Here is a 12,974-nt window from a genome sequence, read left to right as displayed (position 1 = left end):
ATTGGGTGGTGTTGTATTGCTCCCTGACTTCAACACCTGCCCTCATTGGGTGGTGTTGTATTGCTCCCTGACTTCAACACCTGCCTTCATTGGGTGGTGTTGTATTGCTCCCTGACTTCAACACCTGCCCTCATTGGGTGGTGTTGTATTGCTCCCTGACTTCAACACCTGCCTTCATTGGGTGGTGTTGTATTGCTCCCTGACTTCAACACCTGCCCTCATTGGGTGGTGTTATATTGCTCCCTGACTTCAACACCTGCCCTCATTGGGTGGTGTTGTATTGCTCCCTGACTTCAACACCTGCCCTCATTGGGTGGTGTTGTATTGCTCCCTGACTTCATCACCTGCCTTCATTGGGTGGTGTTGTATTGCTCCCTGACTTCAACACCTGCCCTCATTGGGTGGTGTTGTATTGCTCCCTGACTTCAACACCTGCCTTCATTGGGTGGTGTTGTATTGCTCCCTGACTTCATCACCTGTCCTCATTGGGTGGTGTTGTATTGCTCCCTGACTTCAACACCTGCCTTCATTGGGTGGTGTTGTATTGCTCCCTGACTTCAACACCTGCCTTCATTGGGTGGTGTTGTATTGCTCCCTGACTTCAACACCTGCCCTCATTGGGTGATGTTGTATTGCTCCCTGACTTCAACACCTGCCCTCATTGGGTGGTGTTGTATTGCTCCCTGACTTCATCACCTGCCTTCATTGGGTGGTGTTGTATTGCTCCCTGACTTCATCACCTGCCCTCATTGTGTGATGTTGTATTGCTCCCTGACTTCATCACCTGCCCTCATTGTGTGATGTTGTATTGCTCCCTGACTTCAACACCTGCCTTCATTGGGTGGTGTTGTATTGCTCCCTGACTTCAACACCTGCCTTCATTGGGTGGTGTTGTATTGCTCCCTGACTTCAACACCTGCCCTCATTGGGTGATGTTGTATTGCTCCCTGACTTCAACACCTGCCCTCATTGGGTGGTGTTGTATTGCTCCCTGACTTCATCACCTGCCCTCATTGGGTGGTGTTGTATTGCTCCCTGACTTCAACACCTGCCCTCATTGTGTGATGTTGTATTGCTCCCTGACTTCATCACCTGCCTTCATTGGGTGGTGTTGTATTGCTCCCTGACTTCATCACCTGCCTTCATTGGGTGGTGTTGTATTGCTCCCTGACTTCAACACCTGCCTTCATTGGGTGGTGTTGTATTGCTCCCTGACTTCAACACCTGCTCTCATTGGGTGGTGTTGTATTGCTCCCTGACTTCAACACCTGCCCTCATTGGATGGTGTTGTATTGCTCCCTGACTTCAACACCTGCTCTCATTGGATGGTGTTGTATTGCTCCCTGACTTCAACACCTGCTCTCATTGGGTGGTGTTGTATTGCTCCCTGACTTCAACACCTGCCTTCATTGGGTGGTGTTGTATTGCTCCCTGACTTCATCGCCTGCCCTCATTGGGTGGTGTTGTATTGCTCCCTGACTTCATCGCCTGCCCTCATTGGGTGGTGTTGTATTGCTCCCTGACTTCAACACCTGCCTTCATTGGGTGGTGTTGTATTGCTCCCTGACTTCATCACCTGCCCTCATTGGGTGGTGTTGTATTGCTCCCTGACTTCATCGCCTGCCCTCATTGGATGGTGTTGTATTGCTCCCTGACTTCATCGCCTGCCCTCATTGGGTGGTGTTGTATTGCCCCCTGACTTCAACACCTGCCCTCATTGGGTGGTGTTGTATTGCTCCTTGACTTCAACACCTGCCCTCATTGGGTGGTGTTGTATTGCTCCCTGACTTCAACACCTGCTCTCATTGGGTGGTGTTGTATTGCTCCCTGACTTCAACACCTGTCCTCATTGGGTGGTGTTGTATTGCTCCCTGACTTCAACACCTGCCCTCATTGGGTGGTGTTGTATTGCTCCCTGACTTCAACACCTGCCCTCATTGGGTGGTGTTGTATTGCTCCCTGACTTCAACACCTGCTCTCATTGGGTGGTGTTGTATTGCTCCCTGACTTCAACACCTGTCCTCATTGGGTGGTGTTGTATTGCTCCCTGACTTCAACACCTGCCATCATTGGGTGGTGTTGTATTGCTCCCTGACTTCAACACCTGCTCTCATTGGGTGGTGTTGTATTGCTCCCTGACTTCAACACCTGTCCTCATTGGGTGGTGTTGTATTGCTCCTTGACTTCAACACCTGCCTTCATTGGGTGGTGTTGTATTGCTCCCTGACTTCAACACCTGCCCTCATTGGGTGATGTTGTATTGCTCCCTGACTTCATCACCTGCTCTCATTGGGTGGTGTTGTATTGCTCCCTGACTTCAACACCTGTCCTCATTGGGTGGTGTTGTATTGCTCCTTGACTTCAACACCTGCCTTCATTGGGTGGTGTTGTATTGCTCCCTGACTTCAACACCTGCCCTCATTGGGTGGTGTTATATTGCTCCCTGACTTCAACACCTGTCCTCATTGGGTGGTGTTGTATTGCTCCCTGACTTCAACACCTGCCTTCATTGGGTGGTGTTGTATTGCTCCCTGACTTCATCACCTGCCCTCATTGGGTGGTGTTGTATTGCTCCCTGACTTCAACACCTGCCTTCATTGGGTGGTGTTGTATTGCTCCCTGACTTCATCACCTGCCCTCATTGGGTGGTGTTGTATTGCTCCCTGACTTCATCACCTGTCCTCATTGGGTGGTGTTGTATTGCTCCCTGACTTCATAATTTACCTTGAGTAATTTGAAAGGTTAGCAACCTTGTTCAACTACTCCTAATTGTGCTGTCTGTCTGTGTAATGTATTATAGGTACTCAGAATCTGGGATGTACAGCTGCAAGTGTGTTTACAGAGGATGGCTGGAATGTTTCCTAAGGGACCTGATGTCTACAGTAGTTTGTTTTTCCATGAAGACAGGTCAAGACTATTTACTACATTTAACTATCAACTGACAGTGTTAGAAATGAAAGCAGAGGTCAAAGATCGGGTCATGAGCCATGAAAAGCCAGTCACTTCTGTGGTCTATAGTCATACATACAACCATGTAAGTTATACAAAGTCACTTCTATGGTCTATAGTCATACATACAACCATGTAAGTTATACAAAGTCACTTCTGTGGTCTATAGTCATACATAGAACCATGTAAGTTATACAAAGTCACTTCTATGGTCTGTAGTCATACATACAACCATGTAAATTATACAAAGTCACTTCTATGGTCTATAGTCATACATACAACCATGTAAGTTATACAAAGTCACTTCTGTGGTCTATAGTCATACATACAACCATGTAAGTTATACAAAGTCACTTCTATGGTCTGTAGTCATACATACAACCATGTAAGTTATACAAAGTCACTTCTATGGTCTATAGTCATACATACAACCATGTAAGTTATACAAAGTCACTTCTATGGTCTATAGTCATACATACAACCATGTAAGTTATACAAAGTCACTTCTATGGTCTATAGTCATACATACAACCATGTAAGTTGTACAAAGTCACTTCTGTGGTCTTTAGCTATACATACAACCATGTAAGTTGTACAAAGTCACTTCTGTGGTCTTTAGCTATACATACAACCATGTAAGTTATACAAAGTCACTTCTATGGTCTATAGTCATACATACAACCATGTAAGTTGTACAAAGTCACTTCTGTGGTCTATAGTCATACATACAACCATGTAAGTTATACAAAGTCACTTCTATGGTCTATAGTCATACATACAACCATGTAAGTTATACAAAGTCACTTCTATGGTCTATAGTCATACATACAACCATGTAAGTTATACAAAGTCACTTCTGTGGTCTATAGTCATACATACAACCATGTAAGTTATACAAAGTCACTTCTATGGTCTATAGTCATACATACAACCATGTAAGTTATACAAAGTCACTTCTATGGTCTATAGTCATACATACAACCATGTAAGTTATACAAAGTCACTTCTATGGTCTATAGTCATACATACAACCATGTAAGTTGTACAAAGTCACTTCTGTGGTCTTTAGCTATACATACAACCATGTAAGTTGTACAAAGTCACTTCTGTGGTCTTTAGCTATACATACAACCATGTAAGTTATACAAAGTCACTTCTATGGTCTATAGTCATACATACAACCATGTAAGTTGTACAAAGTCACTTCTGTGGTCTTTAGCTATACATACAACCATGTAAGTTGTACAAAGTCACTTCTATGGTCTATAGTCATACATACAACCATGTAAGTTATACAAAGTCACTTCTATGGTCTATAGTCATACATAGAACCATGTAAGTTGTACAAAGTCACTTCTATGGTCTTTAGCCATACATACAACCATGTAAGTTATACAAAGTCACTTCTGTGGTCTTTAGCTATACATACAACCATGTAAGTTATACAAAGTCACTTCTATGGTCTATAGTCATACATACAACCATGTAAGTTATACAAAGTCACTTCTGTGGTCTTTAGCCATACATACAACCATGTAAGTTATACAAAGTCACTTCTGTGGTCTTTAGCCATACATACAACCATGTAAGTTGTACAAAGTCACTTCTGTGGTCTTTAGCCATACATACAACCATGTAAGTTGTACAAAGTCACTTCTGTGGTCTTTAGCCATACATACAACCATGTAAGTTGTACAAAGTCACTTCTGTGGTCTATAGTCATACATACAACCATGTAAGTTGTACAAAGTCACTTCTATGGTCTATGGTCATACATACATGTACAACCATGTAAGTTGTGATCTATAAAATAGTGATCTATACTATGTCATGTTTACAGGTGGTCAGTGCTTGTACAGCCTCTACTGTAATTGTATGGCTAATGGACACTGGACAAAAACTCAAGCAGTTCATAAATTGTCATGGCAATGCGGAAATCACAGCTCTAGCCTTAGATCAGAATGAATCCCGATTATTCACTGGTAGTACAGATGGTACTTTGAAGGTAAGTATATGTCAGTCTTTCATATTCTGATAAGTTGATTTACATCATATTAATTATTTGCACACTACATTAGTTATCTTACATATCTCAATCGACAGTAATTTATTTGAAATGAATGAATTATAGAAATACCAAAGAAACAATGACTGATAAATACAATTTAATTTCCCACTGAAAATACATTTTGCTGAGATAGTACAATGTTTGCTAACGTGAATAAATTCCTTGTCAGTTGAGTTTGCTCACCCGGTGTCTTGATGTCACACTCAGGTCACAGCTACAGTAAATGGGAAGTGGATTTCCTGGACAGAAATATGCTACCCAATGAAATGCAAACATCATAAATCTAGCCAATTTGTTGTGCAATAACATGCCTTATATATGTATATAATTTAATAGGTGATACAAATTCTGGTCTGACCAGGTACTAAGTATACTATTTATAATAGTAACTTCATTATTAAAGTTCCAGATCATGTCACAGTACAGGTTTACAATTTGATTAAAACTTATGAGATCATGTTTACAGAGCACACAGACATTGGGAAATTCTAAATAAGTGGGCAATATGTAACAACGTGATTTTTATGCAACACGTCCAAATTTCCTTTGAAATCACTTGGTTTCAACATGAACCTATAATTATATAAATATATGGTGTAAAGTGGTCCCAAATAAACTCAAATGCTACTTGAACCACTTTTTCTTTAGATAATTCAGTTTGCAGTTGAAATTTACACAATACTGGATGTCTCTGTGGATCAGTTATAATGGTGAAAATGATTTACTATCGTGCTGAAAATGTTTAATACATCCGTAATATTTACACCTTGGCATGTTTGTCAATGATGAACAGTCCTAGATGTAGATGCCAGTGGATGTTTAGGATGATGTAACGTCACAAACATGCAGTTTTCCCAGCATCCTTTGCAGCAAATTTTCAAAAAATGCGGCACACAGTGAGGCTCAACACAGCAGAATTTTGACATTTTAAAGTCACATAACTTTAATATGTTTCATTTTATCTCTGAAATTCACATACATATCAATTAAATACACAAAGTTGAGCTATCTGAAAGTGCAAATGTATTTGACCGTCCCTTTAACCCTCTATCAATTTCTATATCAAATTATGTATGATAGGTTTGGGATTTTAATGGACACTGTCATCATACATTGAATGTTGGAAGAGGAAGTCCTGCAGATATAAGTACCATACTGGTATTGAAGCGTATACTACTTGTAATGGGCTGGGATAGGTAAGTCACTGGAATGGGCAGGGATAGGTAAGTCACTGGAATGGGCAGGGATAGGTAAGTCACTGGACTGGGCAGGGATAGGTAAGTCACTGGAATGGGCAGGATAGGTAAGTCACTGGAATTGGCTGGGATAGGTAAGTCACTGGACTGGGCAGGGATAGGTAAGTCACTGGAATGGGCAGGGATAGGTAAGTCACTGGAATGGGCAGGATAGGTAAGTCACTGGAATTGGCTGGGATAGGTAAGTCAATTGGACTGGGCAGGGATAGGAAAGTCACTGGAGTGGGCTTGGCTAGGTAAGTCACTGGAATGGGCAGGATAGGAAAGTCACTGGAGTGGGCAGGGATAGGTAAGTCACTGGAGTGGGCAGGGATAGGTAAGTCACTGGACTGGGCAGGGATAGGAAAGTCACTGGAGTGGGCTTGGCTAGGTAAGTCACTGGAATGGGCAGGATAGGAAAGTCACTGGAGTGGGCAGGGATAGGAAAGTCACTGGAGTGGGCTTGGATAGGTAAGTCACTGGACTGGGCAGGGATAGGAAAGTCACTGGAGTGGGCAGGATAGGAAAGTCACTGGAGTGGGCAGGGATAGGTAAGTCACTGGACTGGGCAGGGATAGGTAAGTCACTGGACTGGGCAGGGATAGGTAAGTCACTGGACTGGGCAGGGATAGGTAAGTCACTGGACTGGGCAGGGATAGGTAAGTCACTGGACTGGGCAGGGATAGGTAAGTCACTGGACTGGGCAGGGATAGGTAAGTCACTGGACTGGGCAGGGATAGGTAAGTCACTGGACTGGGCAGGGATAGGAAAGTCACTGGAGTGGGCAGGGATAGGTAAGTCACTGGACTGGGCAGGGATAGGTAAGTCACTGGACTGGGCAGGGATAGGTAAGTCACTGGACTGGGCAGGGATAGGTAAGTCACTGGACTGGGCAGGGATAGGAAAGTCACTGGACTGGGCAGGGATAGGTAAGTCACTGGACTGGGCAGGGATAGGTAAGTCACTGGACTGGGCAGGGATAGGAAAGTCACTGGAGTGGGCAGGGATAGGTAAGTCACTGGACTGGGCAGGGATAGGTAAGTCACTGGACTGGGCAGGGATAGGTAAGTCACTGGACTGGGCAGGGATAGGTAAGTCACTGGACTGGGCAGGGATAGGAAAGTCACTGGAGTGGGCTTGGCTAGGTAAGTCACTGGAATGGGCAGGATAGGAAAGTCACTGGAGTGGGCAGGATAGGAAAGTCACTGGAATTGGCTGGGATAGGTAAGTCACTGGACTGGGCAGGGATAGGAAAGTCACTGGAGTGGGCAGGATAGGAAAGTCACTGGAGTGGGCAGGGATAGGAAAGTCACTGGAGTGGGCAGGATAGGAAAGTCACTGGAGTGGGCTTGGCTAGGTAAGTCACTGCAATTGGCTTTGGTAGGTATAGGTCACTAATGGGTTGGGATGGGTAAGTCACTGGACTGGGCAGGGATAGGTAAGTCACTGGACTGGGCAGGGATAGGTAAGTCACTGGACTGGGCAGGGATAGGTAAGTCACTGGACTGGGCAGGGATAGGTAAGTCACTGGACTGGGCAGGGATAGGTAAGTCACTGGACTGGGCAGGGATAGGTAAGTCACTGGACTGGGCAGGGATAGGTAAGTCACTGGACTGGGCAGGGATAGGTAAGTCACTGGACTGGGCAGGGATAGGTAAGTCACTGGAGTTGGCAGGGATAGGTAAGTCACTGGACTGGGCAGGGATAGGTAAGTCACTGGACTGGGCAGGGATAGGTAAGTCACGAGTGGGCAGGGATAGGTAAGTCACTGGAGTGGGCAGGGATAGGTAAGTCACTGGACTGGGCAGGGATGGGTATGGAATGGACCATTCACCAAGTATACAGTACATATAACATATATTGTCTAAGATTCCATTCACCAAGTATACAGTAAATATAACATATATTGTCTTAAGATTCCATTCACCTAGTATACAGTACATATAACATATATTGTCTAAGATTCCATTCACCTAGTATACAGTACATGTAACATATATTGTCTTAAGATTCCATTCACCAAGTATACAGTACATATTGTCTTAAGCTTCCATTCACCTAGTATACAGTACATATAGCATATATTGTCTAAGCTTCCATTCACCAAGTATACAGTACATGTAACATATATTGTCTAAGCTTCCATTCACCAAGTATACAGTACATATAGCATATATTGTCTAAGATTCCATTCACCTGGTATACAGTACATATAGCATATATTGTCTAAGATTCCATTCACCTAGTATACAGTACATGTAACATATATTGTCTAAGATTCCATTCACCTAGTATACAGTACATGTAACATATATTGTCTAAGATTCCATTCACCTAGTATACAGTACATATAGCATATATTGTCTAAGATTCCATTCACCTAGTATACAGTACATGTAACATATATTGTCTAAGATTCCATTCACCAAGTATACAGTACATATAGCATATATTGTCTAAGCTTCCATTCACCTAGTATACAGTACATATAACATATATTGTCTAAGATTCCATTCACCTAGTATACAGTACATATAACATATATTGTCTAAGATTCCATTCACCAAGTATACAGTACATATAGCATATATTGTCTAAGCTTCCATTCACCTAGTATACAGTACATATAGCATATATTGTCTAAGCTTCCATTCACCAAGTATACAGTACATATAGCATATATTGTCTAAGCTTCCATTCACCAAGTATACAGTACATGTAACATATATTGTCTAAGATTCCATTCACCAAGTATACAGTACATATAACATATATTGTCTAAGATTCCATACATTCCAAACATTCAGTTTTATAAACCTGTAAAAGTTTGCGAAACTTTCTGTAATAATTGTGACTATTTCATTTCTTGTCAGATTTCTTACCGTTTTTCGAGACACTCAATTTACACAGTATCACATTGAGCCTTCAGAGTGGAAAGGAGGTCAGGTAAGGTATGGTTATAAGTACTTTAGTCCAGTCAAAATAAATCGGAAATTTTACCATTACACTTTTGACAAGGTACCAGTTGCTATGCTACTATTACCATGGAGACGGCTATGTTCTATCCTCCATGCTATTACCGTAGTCTGTACAAGATACCAGTTGCTATGGTACTATGTTACTATGGTACTATTACCGTAGTCTGTACAAGATACCAGTTGCTATGGTACTATGTTACTATGGTACTATTACTGTAGTCTGTACAAGATACCAGTTGCTATATGTTACTATGTTACTATGGTACTATTACCGTAGTCTGTACAAGAAGGATTATAACAACCATACATGTATGAGTTTGTTAAAAATAATTAAAATATGCTGCAATAACATATTGGCCTGTAATTTTGATGTGTGTTTGTTTTCAGGAACATCAAGATGACATTCTAGCAGCAGCATTTATTTCTCCAAATACATTAGCTACGTGTAGTTATGATGGTGAAATTGTTATCTGGAATACTAACTCTGAAGTGGCCTCCAGACATCTCAGACAACGATTTGTACGAAAGAGTCTAAAGTCACGAGAAAGAACACAAACTAGAGCTGTAAGTATCTATCACTGCCTGTATCTTGTTTATGTAATATTTCACATGTGTGCACACTATCACTGCCTGTATCTTGTTTATGTCATTCAAACTTGTCTGAGAAGTAACAAAGATCTTGGCACCAAAATGAAATAGTCTTCCTGGTTCGGTATTATTAGGTTTCAGTTTTGTTACATACTTGTTGTCATAGTAAACTGGGTATTTAGTAGATATAAAATATGTGCTTAAATTGTTACAGGGAGGTGAATCAAGTTTTGCCAAGCAACCCACACAGGCTGTTAAAAGTGGTCGACTCACCACACAAGGTAGGGTGTCAGTTGTTCAGCCACCAATGACAGGGAGGGTGTCGGTGGTCCAAGCACCGTACACTGGTAGGACATCAGTGGTACAACCACCAACAAGATCAACTACATTGGTTAGCAGCATATCAAGAGAACCAACCAGACTATCTGAACATGATGAAGAGGTAAAGGAACTCTCACGCTATACTTATCACAACTTCAGTTACATTTAAAGGTTTCCACCATGTGTTGGTGTATTTTCATCAAATAATGAGATAAAATAATGTGGAACAGGATAAACATTTTTTCAAAGCACATAAACTGTACAGTTGTGCTACATGCCATTGGCGCCTTTTTTTCAAAATGAAATGACACAATACCAGACTGAATTTGTAATGTACATAATACAAAATCTCATGTAAGTCTTGTCATCAACAAAAGAAATTTACACCTTGTTCCCTCACAAATCACAGAAATGCACTGTTTTACGTCTTACCAAACAATGAATTGAAATCATTTCATAGCATTATGGTTTAGAGGGGATTGGACTCACAATCTTGTTGCTACCTAAGTTCTTGGGGTTCTAGTCTTCTACAAGGTTTATTAAAAACAATGCATGGAAATACATAATCAGAGCACAATAGTGTTTGGTTGACAGTAAATGTATTATGAGAAAGTGAAAAATAAACACTTTTTAGCTCCGCTGTCAGCGAAAGCTGAAAGCGTAGCTTTAGGTATAGGTTGTATTAAGGTATATGTATAGGTGGAATCATTGGTGTCTTTCAACTTTTTATATTTTCATCATCTTCTCCGAAAGTGACAGTCAGAATACTTCGATATTTGGTGTGCATGTTCCCTGGGGGAGGCTATTCAGATTTGTTCATGCCAAGTTGATCTGTGCCATTTTCAATTTTTTATGATTTTTTTTCAAAAAATGATATTTTCATCATCTCCTCAAATACTACTAGTCAGATTGCTTTGATATATGGTGTGTTGATGCGCAGGGGTAGCTTACTCAGATTTGTTAATTTCAAGTCGGCACATCTTTTATATTTGTTATGATTTTTTTTTTGTAATTTAACAAAAAAATGAATATGTTAATGAGCATTATGACCGACGCCATATTGGAAATCAGTCGACAAGACTTTAAGTAAACTGCCACTTTTCAAAAGACACTATTGACGTCAAACAAGCAATGTAATATGTGCTATAGTCATAATTCTACGCATTGGGCGCTCAAATGACAAGCGTTTGTTCGAAACAGGGTTGTAAACTTCAAATCCAAATTCTGTACCCCTTCTACATAATCAGCCAGTCCGCAATACCCTCATTTGCATGCAATCTATCCTCCAGCTAGACAGCGACACTTTGAATGGCTGCTCACAGGCCTTATTTTTCAGTATTTTTAACTCGCCGTAACTTTCACTAGAGTCCACCATTTTAGATACTGTAAACGCCTAAACCTCAACTGACATCTCTTCTTTCGTGCCAGCAAAATAAATTTTGGCATTACATTTAGAAATACCGATTTTCCGACGAATTCGGGGCGCATACTTGAGGCCCTGAAATTTTGACCCGGTTTTTCTCACATAGTTTCCTCAATACGGACCGGAAAGTTTACAAATTTCACAAAAAGGTGGATTTTTATGTGTTTTAAATAACCATGGCAAGTAAATTTAGTAGGATCGTTGTGTAACGGTCCGGACTGTTTAAGAATTTTCGTTAGAAAATGACTGATTTGAACCGGAAGTTGAAGCTGGCCTTGTTCGAACGGGCGATTTTCCACAGCCAGTTAACGTGGGAGTTCTTGGTACTCACTAAGATCACACTTCAGACCCACTATAAAAGTTTGATGTTTTCAGGTAACATGTAACTTGTGATTAATTCTATATTGTCGTGTAATTTGGAGTGACAGTGAACTAGAATGAAGACAACTCGCGTAAGCAAGGCGAGGCATGCCTCGGCCATAAAGGCGTGCGGGTGAAGTTATATGACAGAACCCCATGGCCTCGCAATGGACGGTAGGGCATACAGAAGTTATTTTCACAAGTGATTCGGTTTATTCTGCCACGTATTTTCACTCGCTATCGCTCGTGAAAATACAGCAGAATAAACTGTGTGTTTGAAAACATTCCGCATAACTGTGGGAATTGATTGACTGCATTCTGGCTGGTTGATGGTCCTGAGGAATGTGTTGCACGATCTCCCATCGGCTGCATTTGTTGGGTGTTGTTGATGTGTACGCGTACGATTACATCGGTGGTCGTAGTCGCTGGCGCGGGCCTCGAGTCAGATTTATTTTGTTGTTGATCATAATAAAATTCACTCTCAGAAAGTTCAAAATAATTCAAATTAAACAAATCGTTATGTTCAGAATCCGCCGAAGTATCTTCTATATAACAATATTACATGTAAAGTAGTGGTCGCCGGCAATATTTACAAACATAAAGTAGTTCGAAAGGTTGTTTACTCATTTGCATATAAATCAACAGTGAAAATACCTTGTTAATTTGCATAGTTATTTGATAGGTAAGGCACTAATTTGCAGAGTTATTTGATACCTCAGAACTTGCAATGGTCGAGAAAAATAGTGAAATACCCTAGGAACCAACAATTGTTCAAAAACTGTGTAACGACAGGAAAGACACGTATGTGCATTAAAAAAAATGCATTTATTTGCTTATTTTCATCAGGAATTGGTTTTACTTTTGGATCTATTTTATCTCAATTTATCTCATTTGCATAGCCACCAGTGAAAATACCAGTTTTATTCTTGACTGTACATCAACGTACACAATGATACATATGTAATAAAGAGCAGTACGTACAGTGAATCGACCGTACCAAACTGTGTTTATTAGCCAACAGTTTACATGTAAACACAGATAACTAGTGTTAG

The 12,974-nt window shown here is 41.1% G+C and overlaps 1 protein-coding gene across 2 annotated transcripts in view; it reads left to right on the top strand.

Annotated features, from left to right (window-relative positions):
* Positions 1–12,974, top strand: part of LOC144436373 (cilia- and flagella-associated protein 337-like) — a 74,046-nt gene that overhangs the window by 28,935 nt on the left and 32,137 nt on the right. For both annotated transcript variants that reach the window (XM_078125161.1, XM_078125160.1), the window contains exons 16-21: positions 2,801–3,034; positions 4,790–4,954; positions 6,098–6,213; positions 9,126–9,198; positions 9,618–9,794; positions 10,033–10,260. In XM_078125161.1, the coding sequence (XP_077981287.1) occupies positions 2,801–3,034; positions 4,790–4,954; positions 6,098–6,213; positions 9,126–9,198; positions 9,618–9,794; positions 10,033–10,260 (993 nt within the window). The remainder of the gene's footprint in view (positions 1–2,800; positions 3,035–4,789; positions 4,955–6,097; positions 6,214–9,125; positions 9,199–9,617; positions 9,795–10,032; positions 10,261–12,974) is intronic.

This window comes from Glandiceps talaboti, chromosome 6 (genome assembly GCF_964340395.1).
Source record: "Glandiceps talaboti chromosome 6, keGlaTala1.1, whole genome shotgun sequence".
In the NCBI taxonomy this organism is placed as follows: domain Eukaryota; kingdom Metazoa; phylum Hemichordata; class Enteropneusta; family Spengelidae; genus Glandiceps; species Glandiceps talaboti.
The sequence above is the reverse complement of the archived record's forward strand: the minus strand, read 5'-3'. Positions and strand labels throughout refer to the sequence as shown.